This window comes from Motacilla alba, chromosome 7, assembly GCF_015832195.1.
Source record: "Motacilla alba alba isolate MOTALB_02 chromosome 7, Motacilla_alba_V1.0_pri, whole genome shotgun sequence".
Taxonomy (NCBI): domain Eukaryota; kingdom Metazoa; phylum Chordata; class Aves; order Passeriformes; family Motacillidae; genus Motacilla; species Motacilla alba.
Window position 1 is genome coordinate 1164711 of NC_052022.1, and position 25005 is coordinate 1189715.

General features: G+C 52.9%; 1 protein-coding gene across 10 annotated transcripts in view; it reads right to left on the reverse strand.

Annotated features, from left to right (window-relative positions):
• Positions 1 to 640: 640 nt before the first annotated feature.
• The window catches only part of FMNL2 (formin like 2), a 116711-nt gene continuing 92346 nt past the window's right edge, over positions 641 to 25005 (reverse strand). For 2 of the 10 annotated variants that reach the window (XM_038142011.1, XM_038142004.1), the window contains 19 exons: positions 23485 to 23578; positions 21371 to 21445; positions 18576 to 18686; positions 17554 to 17703; positions 16645 to 16746; positions 15948 to 16257; positions 15428 to 15619; positions 14467 to 14487; positions 12859 to 12983; positions 11881 to 12083; positions 10460 to 10694; positions 9658 to 9726; positions 9485 to 9565; positions 8478 to 8607; positions 8232 to 8395; positions 7999 to 8100; positions 7375 to 7473; positions 6696 to 6819; positions 641 to 2433 (listed from right to left, as the gene is read on the reverse strand). In XM_038142011.1, the coding sequence (XP_037997939.1) occupies positions 2327 to 2433; positions 6696 to 6819; positions 7375 to 7473; positions 7999 to 8100; positions 8232 to 8395; positions 8478 to 8607; positions 9485 to 9565; positions 9658 to 9726; positions 10460 to 10694; positions 11881 to 12083; positions 12859 to 12983; positions 14467 to 14487; positions 15428 to 15619; positions 15948 to 16257; positions 16645 to 16746; positions 17554 to 17703; positions 18576 to 18686; positions 21371 to 21445; positions 23485 to 23578 (2494 nt within the window). In that variant the 3' untranslated portion in view covers positions 641 to 2326. Of the gene's footprint in view, positions 2434 to 3700; positions 3795 to 4871; positions 5006 to 6695; positions 6820 to 7374; positions 7474 to 7998; positions 8101 to 8231; positions 8396 to 8477; positions 8608 to 9484; positions 9566 to 9657; positions 9727 to 10459; positions 10695 to 11880; positions 12084 to 12858; positions 12984 to 14466; positions 14488 to 15427; positions 15620 to 15947; positions 16258 to 16644; positions 16747 to 17553; positions 17704 to 18575; positions 18687 to 21370; positions 21446 to 23484; positions 23579 to 25005 lie in introns of those variants that run through there. The other 8 variants (XM_038142009.1, XM_038142007.1, XM_038142006.1 and 5 more) reach the window with 8 other exon arrangements.

Sequence of the window (25005 nt, forward strand, 5' to 3'; positions counted from 1 at the left end):
CATCTTAATTCAGTTTGCTGGAAGAAACTCAGCTCAAGCTTAGCCTGCTTTTAAACCAGGCAGGATGGAGTTTTCCAGGGAACTGAGTTCAGGTTTATTTTTCCAGCTTTTTTGGTGTTTTCCTATTTCCCAGCCCCATTTTTTTCCTGTGGCAGCCCCAGCACAGCCAACAGCTCAACCTCTGCATTCCTGCCTGGAAACTGGGAGGAATTTTAGCCAAACTGATTCTTTTTGATCAATTACTGGATTATTCTGGATGGTTTTTAACTGTGTCCATCAGTGTTGAAACCTTGGCTGTGCTGGTTAATCCTGAGAATAGTTTTATTAAACCCTTTTAAAAATGAAATTTAAATACTAAAATTCAAGTTATTTAGGCCTTGAATGTTTGGATTGTGTTGAGTGATTTCTGACAAATATTAATCCCCATTTCTTTCTGTCCTGGTGTCTCCCAGGAACATCCACACCCCAAATTTCTTCCCTCAGCCTCTTCCAGAACAACAAATAATAAATTGATTCTTTCAAAATTCTTTCAGTCTTCATCCACACAAGCTCCAGGTGTTCACCTAGCAAATACCAGAATTTTTTTGGGGAAACAAAAACAGGTAAAAGTGACCCAAAAAAACCCCTCTGGATTTCAGTGTAGTAGTGTAAATAGTTTATTTGATTTTAGGGCAGGAACAGACCAGGAAAGGAACGTGAACTGCTTTAGAAACACTTCTAATCTTGCTAAGAAGCAGATCTATGACTAGAAAAATATTAAAGAGAACATGCCAGCTTGGCTTTCATTCTGGGCTTTTATTATAAAAATACCTTTGAGCTGAAGAAAATGAGATTTAGTGCTTATACCCCAACAAGTGCTGAAATTTGAAATTCAAATGCTCCGGTTTTCTTTGATCCAAACGCTCGTTCCAACAGTGGCATGTTCTCTTTAGCAGGTCAAGTACACAGTGCTGTAAATGCAAAACTTGGCAGTTTTTCAAGGAAAAATTCCTGGAAATTGGTCAATGTGGTAACTCTGAGTCCAAAACTGTCCTTTTAGTTAAATATAAAAACAAAAACTATAAGTTAAAATAACATTCAGATTGTATAGCACAGGCTTGATGCATTTATTTCCTTTTAAACAATATTTACAATATTACCCAGAGGCTAAAGTGGGGGGGAAGTGTAAAAACCATAAAAAACTGCACCAATTTTGTAGCAAAATATCTGTACATTTAAAAACAGATTATCATATAACTACACATTATCCAAGGGAAAAAAATAAACAAAAACAGGGACCTTCACCAGTGGTTCACAGGAGCACAATGGAAAAGGGCAAAGAAATTCAGTGGTTAAATACTATACAAGAAATTTTACAATTAACAGATAGATGAGCCCAGGCAGGGAAGCTGGAAGCAAAATGGGATTTGGGAAGGACAAATTTCTCCTCAGTCCAGCTCTTCCCAACTCCTGGCTGCTGCTGGCAGGGAGTGGGATCCATCCCGCTGCTCCGGGGCACAGGGAGGGGCACATGGTCCCCATCAGCCTCCTGTCCCTTTCCAGGCTTGGGAAACACCATGGAGAACCCAAACCCTGCCGCGAATTTCAGGCTGGGCTTCCCCTCCAAAGGAGCCTCAGCAGGGATCCGAGCGGGAACGTCTCGGAGCCAGAGCAGGGCTGGAATCCCCCTGCCAGGAACTGGACTGCACCGGTCCTCAGAGCCTAATACTGATTACTGGGTGTTAATTGCTTAGTGCTAATTAATAAATACGCTGTTATCCCAACGCTGCCTGCCTTGGCCGGCCTGGAACATCCCAAACCCCCGCGCTGGGCTGGGGCACCTCCTGTTCCATTCCTAGCCCTGGGCCTGTGGGCCCACGTTCCATTTGGAGGCTGCATGGGCTGGGAAAAGGGCTGGGTTCTTCCTTGGGATTATTTTGATTCCCGGTACAGAAAGCCCTCAAATGTCTTTGTTTGTAGATTTAATTAAAAAAGAGCTGTTAAGTGCAGCTGAAGGCCGGGCCTGCCCCTCGGCCCAGCGTTAGAAGCCAAGCACATCCCAGTATTCCCAGTTTCCAGCCAGTCAGGCCCACAGGAGCCCTTGCTCTCACCGACCCAACCCCCCAACCCAACCCCTATTTTACATTTTGGTTACAAATCCTGCAGAGTCTCGGCGTCCGGAGAAACCCAACCAACCCCAATCCTATTGCTCGGATCCATCGGAGCAGGAGCTTCCATTTCAGGCACTTGGCGTGGAGAGCCCGGCGCGGGGCCGGGAGCCCTCCGAAGGTCCGCGTTCCCCGGAGAAGGAGGGATGTGCCGGAGCCCATCCCGCTCCCCGGCGGGCTCACATGGCCAGCTCGGCGCCGTTGGAGCGCAGCCCGTGCTCGTCGAAGCGGCGGCGCACGCTCCTCCTCAGCGCGTCGGCGCGGCGGTACGGCTGGTTCCGGAGATCTGCGGGGAGCCGGCAGTCAGCAGCGCCCGCGCGGACACACGGACACGCGGCACACGGCAGGACAGACAGGGAAAGGCCCGCTGGAAGCCAGTCAAAGCAGCTTGTGGAGGACGGGAGCGGGGATCGGCGCAGCGCGGGGAAGGACGGACGTGCCCGAACTACGCGCCCCAGCGGCTGGTTAATACTGGTGGGATCGGGATGCTGCTGGTGGGATCGGGATGCTGCTGGTGGGATCGGGATGCTGCTGGTGGGAATGGCCCCTCACAGCGGTCACCAAGGCCGCGTCCAGCCCAGCCTGTGGTTTGAGGTGTTCCCTGCCTGTTCCCACGCCTGAGCTGGAGGGTGTTCCTCACGGCGGGTGCGTGACCCACGGGGTCAACCTCACCGGGATAGATTTAGGATGGCTACATCCCATTTAACATGGATTCATGGAATCGTTCAGGATGGCAAGGACCTCCAAGAAGTAAAAGAGGTGCCCTGGGGAAAGCAGCTGGCACTGGGTTGGGATTCTCCAGCTGCTTTCCATGGCTGGAGTGATGCTCCATCAGCCAAAGGAGGGGGGAGCTTGGGAGGGAACACTGAGCATGGGACGGGATGGATGGATGGATGGAAGAGAGAGAAAGCTGATGGATGGGATGGTGGAAGCCCATTACAGGTGTCACATGTGTCACACGTGCTGTCACCTGTGCATCTACAAGAGAAGAAGCATTAAAGACAATTCCAGTTCAAATACTGGTCTCCTGGCCAACAAATTTGTCTTGGACTGGGCAAATCCCTCAGATTTCCTGGATAACTTGTGTTGGGGGTTACACAGAACTCCCACACCTGGAGTTGGAGATTGTCCACCTCATGCAGAACCCAACTATGGGGCTGCAACACCTGGGGACAAAACAATTTTGGGTTGGACTTGAAGAGAAATGGCCAGCCAGAGTGTGATGGTGGTCACCAACCAACACCACCTGGGGACAAGATTATTCTGGGCTCAACTCGAATTAAAATGGCCAAAATGGGGTGTGAAGATGGTCACCAACAAACAGCATTTGGAGACAGAACTGTTTTGGGCTCAGCTTGAGGAGAAGTGGCCAAAACAGTGTGATGATGGTCACCAGCCAACATCCTGTGGATCCCTGCACCTCCAGAGGTGAAAATCAAGGATCTGGGTCTCAAGTGGCCTCGAGGGTCTCACCAGTATTAGCTCAGCCACATCTACCACCAGCTGCCTGGCACAGAGAGAGAGGAGGAAGCCAAGTAAAAAGAGATGCTTGCCAGCTCTGGGAATCCTCCACCACGGCTGTGCTAGAAGAAATCCTTACCCTCGAGTGAACATTGGGAAATTTAGTGATATTATTCTTCTTTAGGGCTAAACAGAAAAAAAACAAAAAACAACAAAGAAAAAAAAAAAAAAAACAGAACACAAAAAATGATGGTTAAGTAAAAAAATGGGATGGAGAATGAAGAGCAAGTCAAGTCAGTGTTCAAACCTCCCGGGCAGAAACCACAGAGCAAGAGGGGTTAGACGGGGCAGGAGGGACAGGAGGCCGCTCCCTAGCCCAGTTCCAAGCTGCTTTGAAGGTTGGCTCCAGGAAGAAAACACAGAGAGAACCCGGAAGAGCAGAGAACCATGGAGTGGGTTAGTTTGTGGATTTATTGGCAGCACTGATGGAATTACACAGGGAATGGTGGAAGGAGCACTGCTGGCTTCTTAAGCTGAGTCCTTAATGAGGACAACAGTGTCCAGGGCCATGCTGGGTGAGGGACACCCGTGGGACAACGGACACCGCGATGGGAATGGCTCAGTTCCATGTCAGGTTTGCCTCGGCACCGTTCCGGTGGTTGTGCCCTGTATTCCCAACTCCCAGCCCTGCTCCCCACTGCCCTGCTCCACACACTGAGCCCGGCCTCGGCACAGGGGCCAGGCTCAGAATTCCTGATTCCATGAAATAAAGCTGGCATGGAACTGACACGGAATGAAAGAGTTAAAAATGGACGTGACAGAACAAGGATAGATTTCGCCCCACTGTTCCACCCCATGCAGCTGGACATGCAGGGGCTCCTCAGGAATCCTGGACCACCCCATGGGTGTTATTCCCGAGCCAGAAGCCACCCCCAAGGCCATTCCCATGGTCCACGCAGCCCGGAATTCCGCTCGGAGGTGCCACATGCACGGCACCCTGGGTTAGACACAAGCCAAGCGAGCCGTCACTGCTCGGGCTCCTCAGCCCTTGCACTGCAGGAGACTCATCCCAGTGACTCCCAGCTTGCTGTTCTATGGGACACGAGGACAGCCAGATGGGATTAGGGATGGGATGAAGAGGACATGCAACAGAGGGGACACCACTACAGAGTCAGGAGGACGCTGGACACCACTACACACTCAACAGTCACAGATTCCTGGCTGAGATCCGCACAAAGAAAGTGGCAAAAAGTCTACAGCGACCTTCCTGGTTTCTAAGAGCGTCAGGTGTGAAAGAGGGAGAGTTTAGTAATGGAATTCCTCGGGGACAACAGGGTCGCAGAAGAACCGAGAGCCGCGCTTGGCGCTTCGGGCGGTGAACGGCACCGTCTTCAGCACTGCATGGGAACAACAACAGCCACACACAAACCAAGGTCAGCGCTGCTCCAGGCCAGGGCACAGCTCCGTGCCCCACGAGGGACACCGGGACACGCTCCAGCCTGCTCCTCACTGGCCTTGGGACAAGGTGGTTGTGAGGCTTCAGGAGGCATTTCATCCACTCGTGGAATCCCAGCCTGGTTTGGGTGGGAAGGGACCTTAAACTCATCCCATCCCACCCCTGCCATGGCAGGGACTCCTTCCACTGTCCCAGGCTGCTCCAAGCTGTCCAGCCTGGCCTTGGGCACTGCCAGGGATCCAGGGGCAGCCCCAGCTGCTCTGGGCACCCTGTGCCAGGGCCTCTCCACCCACCCAGCCAGGAATTCCTTCCCAATCCCTGACCTTTCCTTCATCTTAAAGCCACTCCCCCTCTATATAAAATAATTCCCTTGAAGAACTTGCTTTAAGGTGTGCTTCAGGTTTGTGGGAAGACCTTGGTGTTTGGGATGATTTGGGGTGGAAGGGACCTTAAATCCCATCCAGTGTCACCCCAGCCATGGGCAGGGACACCTTCCACTGTCCCAGAGTGCTCCAAGCCCATCCAACCTGGCCTGGAGCACTCCCAGAGATGGGGAGGTGCAGGATTTACTGGGAGATCTCCAGGGATGGGGAGGTGACCTCGGTCCTACCTCACCTTCCATGCTTGACCTTTCCTCCTCCGTGGCTTGCGGCCCCAAAATGGGCAAATCCAGGCACAAGAGTGCAGGAAATGTTTAATTGGAGCCTGGCACCCTCTCCCCTGGATGGTTTTTTCCATAGGGATGGGCATCTGCCACACAATCTGTTCCTTCCACAGAGCAGGAAAACCATTTTTCCAATTAAACAGAGCCCCAGGAGTCCGGAGGAGTTGTGGAAGCAATGCCAGGTTGGATATTATTGCCACCCTGCCCTTTAAATGAGGAGTGTTATCTCACAGCCATTAATCAAGGTTAAAAGGAGTTGGGCAAGCTTCACACACTTCATCCAATTGGGCAAAAATTCCCTGGCTGCCTTAGTGAGGGATCAAAGAGCTCTCCTGCCCTTCTGCAGGAAAAGCTCCTGTGGAAAACTTCCAGGAGCAGTTGGCAAAGACCTTTTTTTTGGGGTTCTGTGCAAGGAAATGGAGTTTGTGAAGCTCCTGAGGTGTTAAATCATTTCCCTTCCGCATCGCAGGTGAAAAACGTGTGGAAAACTCCCAGTCCTGCAATCCCAGAAGCTGGGAAGTGTTAAAAAGGATTTCATTGCTGGGAAAGATGCAGTTCAGGTGGCTCTTTCAATCAGCAGCCAAGTCCTGACTGTGCCTGGCTGCACCAGGGGCTGTGTCCCTTCCCTCTGGGATCGGCAGGAAAACCTGGAGCGGTTTGGGGTCACCGGGGGTTGACTGAAGACTTTCTGGGATCAATCTTAATGAAAACAGAGGCTCTTCATCCTGATCCCGATCCCAAAAAGGGATCTGGGACAGATGCACGGCACAGCTGGAGCAGCTGCTGGGATGAGGCACTCCCTGCCTGCTCTAAAACCCTGAATGTCCCCACAGCGGGAAGAGAAGGAGCAGAACCTTCTGGACTTGCTCCACACAAGCAGGAGAGGAGCAAGGGAGGGGACAGAGGCCTGGACAGGCGCTGGGCAGATCCTGGGCACTGCCGAGGCTGGGCCAGGGGCAGAGGGTACCTGTGATGATGTCCTCGATGGCGCCGTCCTTGCCCTCGTACACGTGCCGGTTGTCCTTGACCTGCCGGCGCCGCAGCTCCGCGATCAGCTCCTGCTGCTGCCGCTTGCTCTTGTGGGATGGGGACTGGAACACGCACGGCCACGGTCAGCACGGAGCTCCCCCTCCTCTGCTGGGCTTCCTCCTGAGCCTCAGGCCTGTGCCCCAGCAATTCCCACAGGAACTGCCATTTCCACCCCATTCCCAAGGCCGCAAACAGCCTCGTCCTCTTTCTCCTCCTCCTCATCCTCCTTGTCCTCCCCCCAGTTCTCCTCCTCCTATACTATTCCTTCTTCTCCTCCTCCTCTTTTTCTTCCTGCTTTTCTTTTCCTCCTCTTCCTTCTCCTCTTTTTCACCCTCCTCCTCCTCCTTCTCCTTTTTCTTTCTCTTTCCTTGCTCCCACTCCAGAGAAGTCAGGGAAGGATGAAGTTTAGCTCGTTACAACTTTCCACCTGTTCACTTTTCCTTACTTTTCCCGACTTCCAAAGCAGCAGAACCCACACTGGAACTTTCCCAGCCTATCCCAGTTCCCTCCATGGAAACTCCCAGACTCTTTGTAGGCAGCAACAGTTCCTCACTCGGAGCGGAGGTTTCTGAAAATCAGGAACCCAGTCCCACCTGGAAGCTGTATCTGTGCCATACCTTTTGGTCCTGTTGCTCCATCAACGCTTCTTGCTCCATGAGTTTTTCCATTAAGGCCTGTTCCTGCTTTTTCCTCAGCTCGTTCTCTTCCTCTGCTTGCTGTTTGTGAGAAAGCCCACGGGTTAGAGATCCCAGGGGAGCCAGGGAGGAATGGGACCTGTGCCACCATGGGGCTTCTGAGGGACAGAGAGGAGGAGGAGAAAGAAGAAAGGAAGAAAGGAGAGAGGAGAAATGAGAGAGGAGGAGAAAGGAGGAGAAAGCAGGAGGAGAAGGAGAAGGAGAAATGAGAAGGAGGAGAAGAAGAAAGGAGGAGAAAAGAGGAGAAAGGACAAGGAGGAGAAGGAGAAATGAGAAGGAGGAGAAGAAGAAAGAAGGAGAAAGGAGGAGGAGAAGGAGAAGGAGAAATGAGAAGGAGAAGAAAGAAGGAGAAAGGAGGAGGAGAAAGGAGGAGAAGGAGAAATGAGAAGGAGGAAAAGAAAAGGAGGAGGGGAAGAGTATGGGAGGAGAAGTTGGGGGAGGACAAAGAGGATGAGGAAGAGGAAAAAGAGAAAAAGAGAAAGAGGAGGAAGAAGAGGAGGAGAAGGAGGAGAAGGACAGGACAAGGACAAGGAAGCTCTGGTTTACCTTGTAGGCCTTCACAAAGCGGACAAACACCGGGAAGAAGACCGAGGGTGGGGTTGTCTTGGGATTCTCCCCGAAATACTTCACAGCATCGTCAAAGGCATCCTGCAACGGGCCCAGCTTCAGTGCCCTGCACTCCCTGCCAGGCATCCTCCCCATGCCCAGCATTCCATGGAGACAGAGCCCATCCCTGGCTGTCACCCCCCTCACGGCAGATCCCGGGAGCGCAGAAGTACCTGGGCTATTTTGGCATCATCCTGGAGCTTCTTGAGCTTGCCCTCGTTGCTCTGGATGAAGTCCTTGAGCATGGTGTTGTGGTCGTGCATGGTGTACTCGCGCTTGGTCAGCTCCAGGCCCCGCTGCAGCTCCTTCACGTCCAGCAGGACGTTCTCCAGGGACACTGGGGAGCGGCACGGGAACGCTGAGCGTGCCAGCTGTGCCAGCAATGTCCCAGCCCGGCAGGGCAGAGGAGGGGGCTCTACCTGCTGCTGCCTTCTCCACGTAGTGCAGCTCGTTGTAGAACAGGGCCACGTGCTGGTACTTCTCCTTCACCACGTTGGAGATGTAGTGCAGCAGCGTCTGCTTCCGGTCCGTCGACTTGGTCTCCAGGAGCTGGCAGGAGCAGCAGCACAGGTGTGGGGAGCAAAGGGACTCACTGGGGCTGTTCCAGCGTGTCCTCCCTGCTGGAACCACCCGTGGAGTCCCCAGCAGCCACCTGGGTCACCAGGACCCCCTGAAGGGCCACAGGGTCGGGATAGAGAGGCCGGAAAACTGGGAAAGGATCTGGGGGTGATCAACACGAGCCCAGGGGTGCCCAGCTGGGCAAGAGGCCCTGGGCTGTGCCAGCCCCGGTGTGACACAGCCCCAGGACACTGCCCGTCCCTGTGCTGGCACTGCTGGGGCACCTCCAGGGCTGGGGACAGCTCTGGGATGAGAGGGACCCTGAGGGGCTGGAGCGGGGCCAGGGAAGGGAACGGAGCTGGGAACGGGCTGGGGAATCCCTGAGGGAGCTGGGAAGGGGCTGCAGAATCCCTGAGGGAGCTGGGAAGGGGCTGCAGAATCCCTGAGGGAGCTGGGAAGGGGCTCAGCCTGGAGCAAAGGAGGATCCCCAGGGATCTTTTCCCTCTCTGGAATTCCCTGCCAGGAGGGCACAGCCAGGGGGGTCGGGCTCTGCTCCCAGGGAACAGGGACAGGAGCAGAGGGAACGGCCTCAGGCTGGCCCAGGGCAGCTCAGGGTGGGCACAGCAGGAATTTCCCCATGGAAAGGGGGCTCAGGCCTTGGCAGGGGCTGCCCAGGGAATGGTGGAATCCCCATCCCTGGAGGGAGTTCACAGCCCTGTGGATGTGGCACTGGGGACATGGGGCAGTGGTGGCCTTGGCAGTGCTGGGAATGGTTGGACTCCATGATCCTGGAAGGTTTTTCCAGCCTCAAGAACTCCACAGCTCCTTTTCCCAGCGGGTGCCCACAGCACATCCCTGCTTTTCTTACCAGGTCCAAACTCTGCAGCTTAAATCCATACACAGCCCCTCGTTTGCTGCTGTTCATGTAATTCCCAAGAGCCAGGATGATCTGCCAGGATGAAACAGAGCAGAGCAGGAATTCTCAGGACAAATTCCTGGAGGTTTAGACCCCCCTAGAAGGACAGCTGAGACCAGACCTACCTCCAGGATTTTCTTAAGTTTTTGGGATGACTTTATGGAGACAGAGGCAGCGATTATGGCGTGGAGTTGCTGTGGGGAAACACAGGGAGAGCTTTGGTTAATGCACATCCAGCCAGGAGGAAAATGAACCTCCAAACACTTCCTGGAGGAAAACCTTCCCGGTTTTCATCCACACCATGGGACAGAGCACTGTTGTCCCTCTGCCATGGAGCCAGGCTGGGAGAGCTGGGAATGCTCCCCTGGAGAGGAGAAGGCTCCAGGGAGAGCTCAGAGCCCCTGGCAGGGCCTGGAGGGGCTCCAGGAGAGCTGCAGAGGGACTGGGGACAAGGGACAGGAGCCAGGGAATGGCTCCCAGTGCCAGAGGGCAGGGATGGATGGGAGATTGGGAACTGGGAATTCCTGGCTGGGATGGAATTGCCAGAGCAGCTGGGGCAGCACTCCCAGGGATGCCCAGGGTGGCGTTTTCGGGTGTCTGTGCAGGGCCAGGGGCTGGATCCATGATCCAGGGTGGGGTTTTGGGGTGCCTGTGCAGGGCCAGGGGCTGGATCCATGATCCAGGGTGGGTTTGGGGTGTCTGTGCAGGACAAGAGGCTGGATCCATGATCCAGGGTGGGGTTTGGGGTGCCTGTGCAGGATAAGGGGCTGGATCCATGATCCAGGGTGGGGTTTTGGGGTGCCTGTGCAGGACAAGGGGCTGGATCCATGATCCAGGGTGGGGTCTGGGGTGTCTGTGCAGGGCCTGGGGCTGGATCCATGATCCCCTGGTCCCTTCCAGCTGTGGATATTCCCTGCTGCCCCTCACCGGGGTGAGCATCTGGATGCTCTCGGCGAAGTTGCCGATGAAGGCCATGATGGTCATTTTCTGCATCAGCCTCTCGATCTTGCTGAACTGCATCATGAACCTGTCCTCGTCCGACAGGTTCTCCAGGGGCTTCCTCTCCCTCTCGTAGAGCCTCAGCACCTTCACCTCGTTCTCCGTGGGCAGGAACCGCATCAGGCACTCCACGAAATCCACCGGCAGCGTCTTCAGGTCAAAGCTGCGGGAAAATCCCGGGAAAAGGGTGTGGGGACACAGCTCACAGGGAAGTGGCCAGGCCATGGATGTCCCTCTGCTCTGGGGCCAGCCTGGGAGAGCTGGGAATGTTCCCCTGGAGAAGGGAAGGCTCCAGGGAGAGCTTCCAGCACTTTCCAGGGCCTGGAGGGGCTCCAGGAGAGCTGCAGAGGGACTGGGGACAAGGATGGAGGGACAGGAGCCAGGGAATGGCTCCCAGTGCCAGAGGGCAGGGATGGATGGGAGATTGGGGATTGGGAATTCCTGGCTGGAATGGAATTGCCAGAGCAGCTGGGTCTGCCCCTGGATCCCTGGCAGTGCCCAAGGCCAGGCTTGGAGCAGCTGGGACAGTGGGAGTGTCCCTGGATGGGCTTTGAGGTCCCTGCCAACCCGGAGCAGTCTGGGATTCAGCTCCACATGAAGAAAAGCAAAGAAGAAGCTGTGCAGCTCCTCCTGCCCTGCCCATGCAGATGGGAACAGGATCCAGGGATGATGGGAATGATGCTGCTTCCATGTGCAAACACGTGGCTGTCCCCCACCCCTCCAGGCTCACTTTTCCAGGGAAAAGAGGTGGAGAGGAGCAAATATTTGTATTTAAATGGCCCAGAGCCCCCTAAAGCCCAACTGCTGAACCTGCCAGGACCTGGGGCAGCTTTGGGTCATTCTCGGCCAAAGGCAAAGCTTGTGCACCCACATTTTGGAGATATTCCTTAAGGGAGGAGTGGGAGATGCTTGCCATGGCCCCGATGAGTCTGGATGGACCTGGGATCAGCCCCAAGGAGCAGCTCCACCTGTCCCAGGAGCAGGGAAGGATCCAGATCAGCTCCCGAGGCCACTCCACAAACCTAATTCCATGCAAAATCTGCTGCAGCACCTGGACTGAACTCATCCTTCATGGAGCCAACCAGAAGAGCTGCCTCTTCCTGGGCTCCCTCTGGATTGTGCTCACTGGGACAGGAAACACCGTGGAGCTGCCACGGCAAGCTGGACAGGCTGGAACGAGCTGCTTCCATAAAGGAAGCATTTGTCCAACCTCAGCACTGACTCAGCACCACCAATCAGACTCTGATTTCTGGGAATTCGCCACCATTCCATCCTCCCCCTGGCCTCTGTTCCATCAGCCCTTTCCAGCCCTCGCAGCGAGCCTGGGGAGGCTCCCTGGCTGCACTCACACGTGGATGGCTCTGCAGATCTCATCCGCCGTCTTGCCGGCTTTCCGCAGGGTGATGGCCAAGTTCTTGGCTCTGTTGGCATCCAGCAGCGTGACCTTGTTGGAGCCTTTCTGAGGGATCTTCTGCTTGCTGGAGGTCAGGTCCATGGCTGGGCCCTGGGCTTTCGTTTTGAATATCTCCTCAAATTCATCCACGTTTAGGTCCTGGAAAGGAAAGGAAAGGATTTATCCTGCAGGGAACGCTAAATCCTAATCCAGAAGGGCAGGGGTGGCTGAGACAGGGTCATGGAATCATGGAATGGTTTGGCTTGGAATCTGAAAGCTCATCCCAGTTCCACCCCCTGCCGTGGGCAGGGACAGCTTCCACCAGGGCAGGTTTTTCCAACCCTGCCCAACCTGGCATTGGAACCCGGAGAGCTCCGTCACAGGCTGAGGGATGGAAGGAACACACTCCTGAGCTGGGATGAGGAAATCTGCCCAGATCCCAGAAATCCAGCCCCAGACAGCTCGGCACAGGTCCAGAAATCCAGGAAAACATTGGTGAGCACTGGAGCTTTATCCAGCCATGGCTAAAGCATCCATGGGAGCATCCAGGACCTGGAATGAGCCCTGTCCCGAGGCCACTGCCGTGCCCTATCCCTGAGGAGAACTTCCCACTCCCCACAACCCCCTGGCAGGAGGGGACAGCCAGCTCTGCTCCCAGGGAACAGGGACAGGAGGACAGCAAATGGAATCAGGCTGCTCCAGCAGAGGTTTAGCTGGATATTAGGGAATATTGGATACTGGCCAGCATGGTCAGGCAGTGGAAGGGGCTGGAGCCCCCACTCCCGGAGGGATTTAACCCCTGTGCACGTGGCCCTTGGGGACACGGGGCAGTGCTGGCCCGAGGGCTGGACCGGGCGGTCTGAGAGGCTTTTCCAAGCCCATTCCATGGCTGCAGGTTTGGCTGGGCACAGGGCAGGGGGAGCAGGGGCCGCACCTCGAGGATGCGCTCGTCGTCGATCTCGTTGAAGACGGTGCCGTTGATCTGGTTGGGCTTCAGGGCCACCCAGTTGAACACGGGCATGCGGAACTTGGTCTTGATGGGCTTCTTGATCTTCACAGCTGGGGACGGGACAGGGGGAGCTCCTGAGAAACCGCCCCGGCAGCTCCCCAGGTGGGCTCCAGCACCGGGAAGAACTGGGCAGAGCTAATTGTCCCACTGGGATCCTGGAAAGGTGGCACTGCCTCCAGAGGCTGCTGGAGAGGGGAGCACCAGCCCCCAGGGCTCTGCAGTTCTCCCAAAGGGAAATCTGGGATCCCTGTATCCCCACGAGCTGCCTGGATTGATGTCAGCTCCCAGGCTCTGTCCAAATTCCATGGGAAAGGGGGACAGTGGGTGAATCCAGCCCTGTCGTGCTGCTGGCAGAGCCCACTCTGAGCTGCGTCACAAACAGGTGACAGGAAGGGAAAAATGCCCCGTTCCCAAGGTTTTGGGAAATGGGATTTGGGGAAACTGCAGTGGGCCACCTTCTCAATGGGTTTCATTTTCAAAGCCAAGGGCCAAAGCTGCAGCAAAGCTGGGCTTTAACAGGTGCTTAAAACCAGGTTTTAATTCCTGTGCTGTGCAAATCCAGCAAATCAGAGTCATTTGGGAATTCTGGAGTAATTTAGGAATTTAAACAGAGGAGCTGTGAAAATGAAACCTGGAAATGAGGCCTGAGTGAGCAAGGGAACAACCCTATTCCTATTCCTATTCCTATTCCTATTCCTATGTCTATTCCTAATCCTATTCCTATTTCTATTCCTATTCCTGTTTCTATTCCTATTCCTATTCCTATGTCTATTCCTATTCCTAATCCTATTCCTATTTTTATTTCTATTCCTAATTCTATTCCTATTTCTGTTTCTATTCCTATTCCTGTTGCTATTCCTATTCCTATTCCTATTCCATTCAATCTGGAAGCCACATGTATCATTTCCAGAATCCAGTTCCCATTTCCTTTTCCTTACACGAGAACACAGATTTGTTCCTTGCTACAAAATCAATGAACTAAAGTCCATCAATCAACCTTCTGCTCCTGAATTACTCCCCAGAAAATCTGGCAAACGTGGAACAGAATCAATCCCTGGTCCTGCCTTGCTGGCCACCAAGTGGGGTAACAGGGAATACACAGAATATTCCAGTGGGTCTTTTGGAAATTGCATTTATCCACCTTGTGCTCATCTACACTAAACAGGGTTTTGCTCTCTGCTCAATTGATGGGGTTACTCAAAATAATTCCTAAAAGAAAAGAAGGAATAGCTTTGAACAGCCATGGAAAAGGAATTTTCTAGCTGTGCACACATTGGAATGGACAATTAACTGCTCCCAGGTTACTCCAGGACAGGGAAGGCAGGAATGCCTCATGGGAAAGACAATGGAGCTCAGAACCCCTTCAGATTCCCCTTCCTCCTCCTCCTCCCTTCCCAAGCTCTGGGTGCCCAAATCCCGAGGGCTGGCTCCGACCTCCCCCTGCCCATCCCCTGGATACCCCCCAGGTGCCCCTGGACACCCCCAGGACACAGGGCATGCCAGATAAGGAATACTTAGCAGGAAGGAACCTACAGAAGAGCTTGATGGGCCCATCTTAGCGGGAAGCAGAAGGAACAGAGAAACAAGCGTTAGGAGAGGTCCGAAAAGCAGCATTTGGTATTTCCCAACTCCCCTCGGCCCCACAGCGCTCCTGCCCTGGGAATGCTCCTTCCTGCAGAGCCCCTGCATCCACAAAAGGCACTCCCAGTCCCATTCCCTCGGAATTCCCACTGGAAAATGGGATGTGCAGCCCAGCAGCCCCCAGGCACCTCCCCAGCCACATCCCGAGGGATCAGCCCTCTCTGTGGGGCTGGATTTTCCTACAAAACACCCTGGGACCCTCTGAGCCAGGATGCTTTTTGTCTTCCAAGGAACCTTTAAAGGCTGGCATATTTAAGTAGATTTTTGGTCTTTAACGAAGCTCTTAATGAGTCTCTTGCTTTGGACTCCTAACGAGCTCTGGAGATTTCTGGGGACACCAGTGAGCCCTGAGACACCTGGCAGGAGGCAGTGACTAAAACACGGGTAAGGATGGGCAGCACATTATTCTTCCTTCCAAAAAATCCCCAAATTTTGCCTTTTCTTCCCAAATTTCCACAAAAAATTTCACAAATTTTGCACTGATTCTTCTCCTCAGAAGAAATCAAGCCCAAATGCTGTCCAAGCCAAAACCGACCCCGTTTATAAAATCCTTTCGGTGTGAGTTTTGCTCCGCTGGAGAATCCAACTCTTCCAGACCAAACCCAAACTGCTGGGTTGATAAATCCCACAATCTCCCACTGCTTTGGGCTGGGAGGGCCATCGAGGATTACCCAGTTCCCCCATCCCAGGCTGCTCCAAGCTGGACTCTTCCAAGGACGCATGGAGCAGCCACAGCTCCTCGGGGCGGCCTCAGAGAGCCCGGAACGCTCCTTCCTTCCAGGAGCTGCCCCTCCCAACCCCGCTGAGGAACAATGGGGTTTGTTTAGGGCCAGGGTGCCCGAGGGAGCTTTACCTGCCAGGCCAGAGTTGAAGACCACGGTGGGCGAGGCCGTGCCGGGCAGGGGGGGAGCCGAGGGCGGCGGCGGAGGCGGCAGCGGAGCTGCTGGAGCTGCGTCTGGAGCCGGGCCCGGGAGAGGAGGAGGAGGAGGAGGAGGAGGAGGTGGTGGTGGAGGTGGCACAGGCACTGCCACGGGGCCGTTGGGCACTGTGGGATAGAGGGAAAATGGAGTTACCGTGGAGGGAAGGGGCACAAAGAGCCGCAGCATCCCCGCGGTGTCCCCTCCCCACCCTGAGCCGCCAAAGGCTTCCAAGCCTGGAAGCGCCCTCAGGAAAGATGGGACCAATTTTTCCATCCATGGAAAAGCAGCTGGAGGGGGCAGCCAGGTGGGGGTCACACTCTGCTCCCAGGGAACAGGGGGAGAGGGAGCGGCCTCAGGCTGGGCATCAGGAGTTTCCCCAGGGAAGGGGGGTCAGGCACTGGAGCTGCCCAGGGAGGTCTGGTGCCCACAGCTGGGATCTCCCTCCCGCCTCACCTGCCTCAGGGGAGCCCGGCAGGGCGGGCAGGGGGGGTGGAGGTGGGGGCAGCGGCACCGAGGGGGCGGCTCCAGGCGTGCCACAGGTCCCTGGTACTGCCTCTGCTCCTGCCGGCACCATCCCGGAGCCCAGCGCCACGGGAAGGATGGAGATGTCCCCATCCCCTTTCTTCTGGATCTTGATGGTTCCCTGCTTCTCCAGCTCGTGGATCTTCTTCTCCAGCGTGGATTGGCGCTGGATGGCTTCCTCCTTCTCCTTCACCATCTTCCTCAGGGTGTGAACCTGGCTGTTGGCATCCTTGTAGATCTCCTGGAATGACACAGGAGCAGGGAATGTGCATTCAGAGTCCCAAGGGCAGCATCAGAGCAGCCTGATCCAGAGAAGAGATTGCGCTGCATGTGCCCAGGGCAGCCCCCCCAGAGAAATTCTGGATTCTCCCACCCTTTGGGACATCCACAGGTCCAAAACTCCCACCTGGAATGCTCCACACCCAGGGAATGAGATGTGTCCACCTCACTCAGCGACTCCTGGCACATCCAAAGGGATTTCTGTCCATCCTCTGAGTGCCCACACAAACAATTCCACCTGAAACCTGCCCAGGGTTCAATACTGGGAAGCCAAGAGAATTCCCCTGCCCCAGGTCCATGTCCCCACTCCTGCATCCTGAATCCCCCCAGGCTTCCCCACCCCACTCACCCTGATCACGTCCAGTTCTTTGTTCCTTTGCATCAGCTGCTTTTCCAGTTCCACAATCTTGGCCATGGCTTCGTTCTCCGTATCCTGGAGTTTTTCAGATAACTACCCAGCAAGAGAGAGGTGGATTAAAGAACTGGAGAACTGGCAGCTTATCCATCAAAATAGGAGGTAAGAGGTATCCATCTTGGATAAATTATTGATATTGCAGGAAACCCTGAAGCCTTTCTTTGGAAAGAGAACAGATTCCTGCCTGAGATGGGAGACATCGAGCTGGAATGGGCTTGGAGCAGCCTGGGGTAGTGGAAGGTGTCTCTGCTCATGGCAGGGTTCAGCTGGATGGGTTTTAATGTCCCTGCCAACCCAAACCATTCCCTGGCTCCTACAGCCTCAGAGGGGCAAACACTGCACGGCGAGTTAAGAACATTATTTTCTCCAGGTGATGGGAATACAGGGGTGCTGAGAGAAGGAAAAGCCTTTTCTCAGTTTTAAAGTATGCAAAATCCCTTTTTTTAAAATTATTTTCTAAAAGCCAGGCCATGTCTTCCGGCCTAAAGGGACTGACCCCAAGGTTTGGGACAGCAAACCCTGAGCATCTACACAAGAGGATTTCCCAGCCCCTTCCCTCCTGAGCCCCTGTTTAAAGCACAGGATGTTTTTAAAGCAGCCAGGATGCTTTTTCCCCCTGTTTTGGGCCTGCTCTGCTGAGGAGTTGGAGCTGTCCATGGAAATCAGCTCTGCCAGCTCCTGAGCAGAGGCTCCCCGTGCCAGGTGAATCCTCCTGGAAGCACAACCAGAGCCTGGTTCTTTCCCAGTTCAGTGGCCCAGCGATCCCAAGGCTTCTTCCCAGTGAGCCTGCCCCCAGACTGGGCCAGGCCAGCCCAGAGTGCAGGTGGCACAGGGGCCACTCACGTGGGACAGGTTTTCTTCCAGTTCCTCCACCCTTTCCAGGGCTGCGTTCTTGGTCTCGGCGTCCTCCAGCAGGGCCCCCACGTCGAACACGTTGTCCAGGTAGGCCTGGATCTGCACCTGCAGCTTGTCACTCTCCGTGTGCTTCAGCTTCTGCGGGGCCCAGGGGACACTGGTGACACCGGGAACTGGAGCAGGGCCGGGGGACGGGGGCAGCTCAGGGCACCTCCACCACCCAGGGGAACCCTCTGGACACCAAACAGCCCCAGCTCAGGCAGGGTCTGGTCCTCCGTCCCTCCAGGGGACATTACAGCTTCCCTGCCCATGGAATGGGAGCTTCAGGGTCCCTCCCAGCCCAAAGCACCCCACGATTTCCTCTCCGTTTGCTGGGAAAGGCTCTGCCTGCTCCCCATGGACTCCCCAGGCCCCAAACACAGCCATGGCCATGCAGCCCTGTCCAAGCACACCCCACAGAGCCCAGATCCCTCTCCTGGTGGACACGGAGCAGGGATCTGTGGGGACAGGTCATTCCCACGCCAGCAGCAGCAGGGTTTCCATGGATGTGCTCCCAAGGACAGGGGGAAATGCTGCCTGGAGAGGCTGTGGCTGCCCCAGTCCCTGCAAGTGTCCAGGGCCAGGCTGGGGGGGCTTGGAGCAGCCTGGGACGGTGGAAGGGTCCCTGCCCATGGCAGAGGAAACTCTTTAAGGTCCTTTCCAACCCGAACGATCCTGGGATCCCATGGGAAATAGAGGAGGGGAAACAAAGAAGCAGCTGACAGACAGACACCAGAGCTGTCAGAGAATCCCAAAGGAGATTCTCCAGCCTGGAGAAGGAGGGAGCCCCGTGGCTGGAGCCGGGGGACGTGGCAGGGTGAGGATGGCTGCGGTTCATCCTCCCTTTGTGATCAGGCTCCAGATTTAGCTGCAGGCTGTAATTGCAGCTGGCTGCAGCCACTCCCAGCTGCGGGACAGCCCAGGAGCTGCGGGGTGAGGGGGGATCGGGATGGGAGCAGCTCCAGACTCACGTCCAGGTACTCGTCCAGGCCCAGCTTGGTGAACTCGTACTGCAGGTGCACTCGGAAGTTCATGTCCTCCACGGAGTGCACCACGATGTTGATGAACTGCATGCAGGCCACCTGCAAGGACACCCAGGTGAGCCCAGGGGGGCAACTTCAAACGCAGGGGACCCTCAGAACCTCGGCCTTGTAAGCCAAAGTTCAGAATTAAATACAGGATTTGATCTGAGAAATAAATACAGGATTTGATCTGAGAAATAAATACAGGATTTGATCCTTGGGAAAGGTTTCTAAACTTAAGTGATAGAAGTAAGAATGTAAATTCAAATTAACATGTTAAATTAAAAAGAATACAGTTTTAGAGTTTAGGATACAGAAAAAATAAAAGTAGTTACAAAGGTAATAAGAAATTTAGAATATAGCACGGTAGGTTTGTATGGTATAATGTGATTAAGTAAGTTTACACTATAACACGGGTTCATAAAATTGAATATTTAAAGATTAGGTTAAAAATACAAGTATCTTTGATAGTGATGTTTTATTGGTTAATAGATCTTGAAAAGTTCCTATAATTAGAGGTTTTGTGACCTTCTGAGCTGCGTGGCGAAGATGTGAACAGAACCCACCTTTCTTGCTTATGCAGAAGAAAAATAAATTGCATCATCTAAAGCAACCCAGGAATCCCATCTGCAACTTATTCAAAACTCCTCCACAAATCCCCACCCCAGGTATCCCCAGGAGCAGCTGGAATGGGAGCAGCACTGGACAGGATCCCCGGGAGCAGCACTGGACAGGATCCCCAGGCTGGGCACGGCCACCAGCACAGTTCCCTGTGCTCCTCCAGGGAAACCCATCAGCTGCTCCCCTGGACTGCTCATTCCCAGCCCAGGCTGGCCCCGGGGAGCCCTGGGCTGCTGGGATGGAGGGGAACGAGCATTCCAGGAATTAGGTCATGTCTGCAGAGTCACCTCCCCAGAGCAGGAGCGCTGCCCGGGAGTGCAGGCGCCAGGCTCTGGAAAACCAGTCCTGGGCTTGAACAGCCTGGAGAAGGGAGATTCATCTGGATCTGGGTTTGAACAGCCTGGAGAAGGGAGATTCATCTGGGCTTGGGTTTGAACAGACTGGAGAAGGGAGATTCAGCTGGATCTGGGTTTGAACAGCCTGGAAAAGGGAGATTCATCTGGGCTTGGGTTTGAACAGACTGGAGAAGGGAGATTCATCTGGGCTTGGGTTTGAACAGCCTGGAGAAGGGAGATTCATCTGGATCTGGGTTTGAACAGCCTGGAGAAGGGAGATTCATCTGAGCTTGGGTTTGAACAGACTGGAGAAGGGAGATTCATCTGGGCTTGGGTTTGAACAGACTGGAAAAGGGGGATTCATCTGGGCTTGAGTTTGAACAGCCTGGAAAAGGGAGATTCATCTGGGCTTGGGTTTGAACAGCCTGGAAAAAGGAGATCCATCTGAGCTTGGGTTTGAACAGCCTGGAAAAGGGGGATTAATCTAGGCCTGGTTCTAAACAGCCTGAAAAAGGGAGATTCATTGTAGGTCTGGTTCTAAACAGCCTGGAAAAAGGAGATTCCTCTGGGCCTGGTTTTAAACAGCTGTGAAAGCGAGATTAATCTGGGCCTATAAAAGTGAGATTACTCTGGGCCTGGAAGCCCCAGTTTAGGAAAAGGGACTTGCACAAAAAGACCTCTGTTGGCTGCCCAAAGCACATTCCCCAAGCTGATGGAGGAGCAGATCCCAGGGACTGGCATCCACACACATCCCAAGCCAGCCAGGGCAAGGCAAAGGCTCTCCAGGGTATGGGATGTGGGGAAATCTCCCGTGGAGTGACAGGAATTGGGGTACAAGTCCCAAAAATCTGTCCTTCCCTTGCCACACCCTGCTGTGCCCAGGCCTCTCAGCATCCCGTCTGCCACCCCTGGAGCTGCTCCAGGAAGGAATTTCCCTCATCCTTGCTGGGTTTCTCATGGATAAAACCCCATCCTGAGAGCAACACGGCAGCAGCAGCCTCCCAAAATCCACCAGGATCCCTCCCAGACTTCTAGGAGGAACCTGAGGAGTGAAGCAATCTGATTTTCCTGCAGGAAAAGCCTCCAGAGACTCCACACCTCTGGGTCATTTGGTGGGAAGAAGGAACTGAAGGCACCCCCTGGATCACCAGTTTGGCACTGGGATTTGGGCACCTCCCTGGGATCTGTGCCAGGGCCCAGAGGAAAAACGGATGGGAAAAATCTGAGACTCCAGGCTGGGTGCCTTGAGGGAGAATGCAAGGATCATGTAACTTCCTCCTTCTCTTTTTGAATCCAAGGGATTTGCCAGCCTGCCTCCCTCACAGCACCTCATTTTTAACCTGCTGGCCCTCAGGGCTGTGATCCCATCCTGGAAACATTCCTGGAGTGTTCAGAGCCTGCAGGAGTCACCTCACTGGTGTCTAACACCTGATTTTCGGCAGAAAAAGGTCCTGTACACAAAGCTCAGCACTAAATTGAGACAAAGTGCAACAGAGGCCTCAGAATTCCAGGGCTGGGGAGGGAAATCCTGCTCAGAACGGACCCACATGGGATCCAAGCACTGAGCAGGAATTCAAGGGAGGTTTTTCCCTGATTAAATTCAGATTTCAGTTTCTCACACTCCAGCAAAGACCTTAAACTCCCAGATTGGGGAGATTTCTGCCATCAGCCCTGGAACCAACACCCCAGCAACAGCCTCCCTGCTGGAACGGCTGTGCCTGGGACAGCAGAAGGGCCCGGGGAGGGAGGTGATGCAAACCCCAGGAGCGTGGGGCCAGCGCCGCTCACCATGAAGTCAATGTTGTTGTCCTCGTTGCGGAAATGCTCCATGAGCTTCTCGAAGCGCTGCTTCTCCCCGCACACCTGGAAAGCAGCACACACTGGGGTCAGCCCCAAGAGAGCCTCCAACGCTCCCCACTGCCCCTCACCCCCTCTGCAGCCAGGCTTCCCCTGGGTAGAATGCCAGGGATAGTCCCCGTGGGCACCTGCAGGGCCAGGCTGGGGAGCCAGGCACAATTCTTGGTACAAAAGAACTCTTTTTATCTCTTTTCTCCTTCAAACTGGGATCTCACCCACGAGTGGAGGGAGCAGAGTTGCAGCTACAGCTCAGAGCTGGCTTTTCTCTGTAATTAGGGAGAAACCCAAATGACAGGGAGGGGAAGGAGAGAAAATGATCCCCGGCTGAAGGAGGAGTGAAAATAAATCAGTGCAACCATCAGCTGGTCAGGACTCCAGAGAGACCTTCCCGAGATGAGCTGAATCCCAATTCATTTTCTTGGCATTTCTTCATGCCTTGGAGCAAAACACACTGGGCTCTTCAAAGTCAAGGACCACCTTCAGAAAAGCTCCTCTTCCAGTCATTTGAGTTATTAGCATTTCCAGGAGTTGAGCCGTTATTAATATTTGTATTTTTATATGGTGGTTTTCCTTTCTGGGAAACACCTTTTATGGTAAAAGGTGTTTATGTTTTGCATAAATTTATGATTTGCATAATGTTGGGTTTTTTTTGTATTTTGTATTTTTTGTATTTTTTTGTATTTTGTATTTTTTGTATTTTTTGTATTTTGTATTTTTTGTATTTTTTTGTATTTTGTATTTTTTGTATTTTTTTGTATTTGCATAATGTTGGGGGTTTTTTGTATTTTGGGTAACAATTTGGTGTTGTGTATTTTTTCTAGATTTTGGGTAATACTTTGTTACATGCTTAAATTTTTAATACTTGAAATACGGTATTTCAGGGAGCTTTGTTGTTATTATTTTTGTGGAATTACCTTGTTGAGGAGTTCCATGGAGAGCTGTGAGGGTTTTTTTGAGGTTTTGATTTGCTGTTTTCAGAAGCTTTTTGAGTTGTTCTATGTCGAGGAGTGTTTATTTTGTTGTAGGTCTTTATTATTTGATTAATGACATATATTACTAAGTTAACAATAAATAATTATTATTTATTGCAGGTATTTTTTATTTGAGATAAGGCTGAGATAAGCTCAGCTGGGATATCCCATTCCAGCAGCCTGCCTGCCCTGGCAGGTGCTGGAATAAAAGGTGCTGGAATTGTTGGAATTGCAGCTCTTCTGCATAAACATGGAAATGATGGATAATATTATTCCAGTAATTTCAATTATTATTATTATTTCCAGAATATTAACACTTGCATTTTTATATAAAGGTTTTACTTGTTGGGAAACACCTTTTATGGTAAAAGGTTTTTATTTGTTTTCTATTTGGAACAGGACTGATTTGTATAGTGTTGGGGTTTTTTGTATTTTGGGTAACAATTTGGTGTTGTGTATTTTTTCTAGATTTTGGGTAATACTTTGTTACTTAAATTGCTTAATTTTTAATGCTTAAATTTTTAATGCTTAAATTTTTAATACTTGAAATACAGTATTTCAGTGAGCTTTGTTGTTAATATTTTTGTGGAATTATTTTGCTGAGGGGTTACGTGGAGAGCTGGGAGGGTTTTTTTTGAGGTTTTTGATTGGCTGTTTTCAGAAGCTTTTTGAGATTTTTTTTAAGACATTTGTTTGGGTTGTTGTTCTATGTTGAGCAGTGTTTATTTTGTTGTAGGTTTTTATTATTTGATTAATTATATATATTATATGTTAATGATATATATTATTAAGTCAATAATAAATAATTATGATTTATTATTTAGTGTAGGTGGTTTTATTTGAGATAAGGCTGAGATAAGCTCAGGATACCCCATTCCACTTTGCCTGCCTGGGATAAAAGTTGCTGGAATTGTTGGAATTACATCTCTTCTGCCTGAGCACGGAAACCACGGAGCGGACACCAGGAGAAACCTGCAGCTGATGGATTTTCCCTCCTGCAGGGAATTCTGCTGGACGAGGAGGCTCCCATCAACCACGGGGACCCCCCAGATTTGCCGAAGCAGCTGCACCAACCTCCTTGAAGTTATCAAAGGCAGACAGAATGATCTCGTGGCCGCCCCGGACGAGGCAGACAGCCGCCAGAAGCTCCAGCACCAGGGCCTTGGTCCTGTGGAGAGAGCAGAGCAGAGCTCAGCGACAGCAGCCGAGCCCCCCGGCTGCTCCCCGCGGAGGGAAAGGTGGGAGCTGCAGCCCCATCCTGGCTGGAAGCCCCGGAATGATCCCTGCAGGTGCACGGTGCTGCTCTGGAGCCTCGCTCTCCTGGGGCCATGCAGCTCCCCCCGCTCTCAGAGCTCCTCAAACCATGCAGGGACTGGAAGCCCGAGTGGGGAGCTCAAGCAAGGAGGCACTGGTGGGGCTCCGGGGGAGCCGCTGCTGCCAGGGAGTGCCCTGCACACACCCGGGGGAGCAGCTTGGCAGCCCCAGCCGCCTTCCCTGGAGCCCAGTTTGGAATGGGAGAGCTTAAAATTCCAACCTGCAGCTTCCCTGACACAAATCTGAATTATTCTCTGTGATAATTTGTATTTATAGCCCCCCCCCCACACACACACACAATTCACTGCAGGAACACAGGCTGCTGGAGCACGTCCTTCTCCTGAAAAATCAGGAATCTGAGCTGATTTTCAGCAGTGAAGCAGAGAGAAAACGAGATGACTGAGAGAAAAACATGCAGCAAACTCGGTGTAACCCTCGTGGAAATCATCCACAGTATTTCCTTCCAGGATTCCTGGAAAACAAAAGACTTTCGGGGCAGCTGAGCTCTGAGCAGAGGCAAACCATGCACACACACAGGAAAAAAATTAGTCCCATGCTCAAGCAGCGACTCAAAGCAGATGTTACAGAACAAGAAATACCTTGTGGGCTCTCAAAGGGTCAGGGTTATCTTTGGAAAGCAGAAAAAATGGTCACTTCCCTAGGAAATTTTAAATGGAATGTTCAATTCTGCCTCCTCAAGGGTTTGCAGTTTGTTGTTTTCCTCCTGCCACAGGAAGAACTCGCAGGGTTTTTCAGGATCAAGGAGCTGTGGTGGGGATTTGCTGCAATATTCCCTGAGGGGAAGGGATGGAAACCTCTGGGATTGGAGCCTCCAGGGCTGCCCACACCTCTGGGGTGAGCACAATTCCCTGGAGCTGCTGCTTCCCCTGGGCACACCCCAGCCAAGCCTGAGCTCCCAAACCTCAGGGCTCTCCACCAGCTCCCCCAGGGCTAAAGCCAACCCAGGCTGGGCTCTGAGCAGGGGTCAGCCCCCAGCTTGTTCCAGCCACATTTCACAGCAGCTTCCTTATCCACCAGAACCCAAATAACCCACTTCTTCCAAAAAAGTGAAAACCTGGGATCTCCCCTGATTTCCAGGCACTGGAAAATGATAAAAATGATGATAAAAATGATGGTAAAAATGATGATAAAAATGATGGTAAAAATGATGATAAAAATGATGATAAAAATGATGGTAAAAATGATGACAAAAATTATTTAAAAAATTATCAAAACAATAAACTTCCCATTTATTCTTGGCTGGCTGACTTGAGGCTCAAT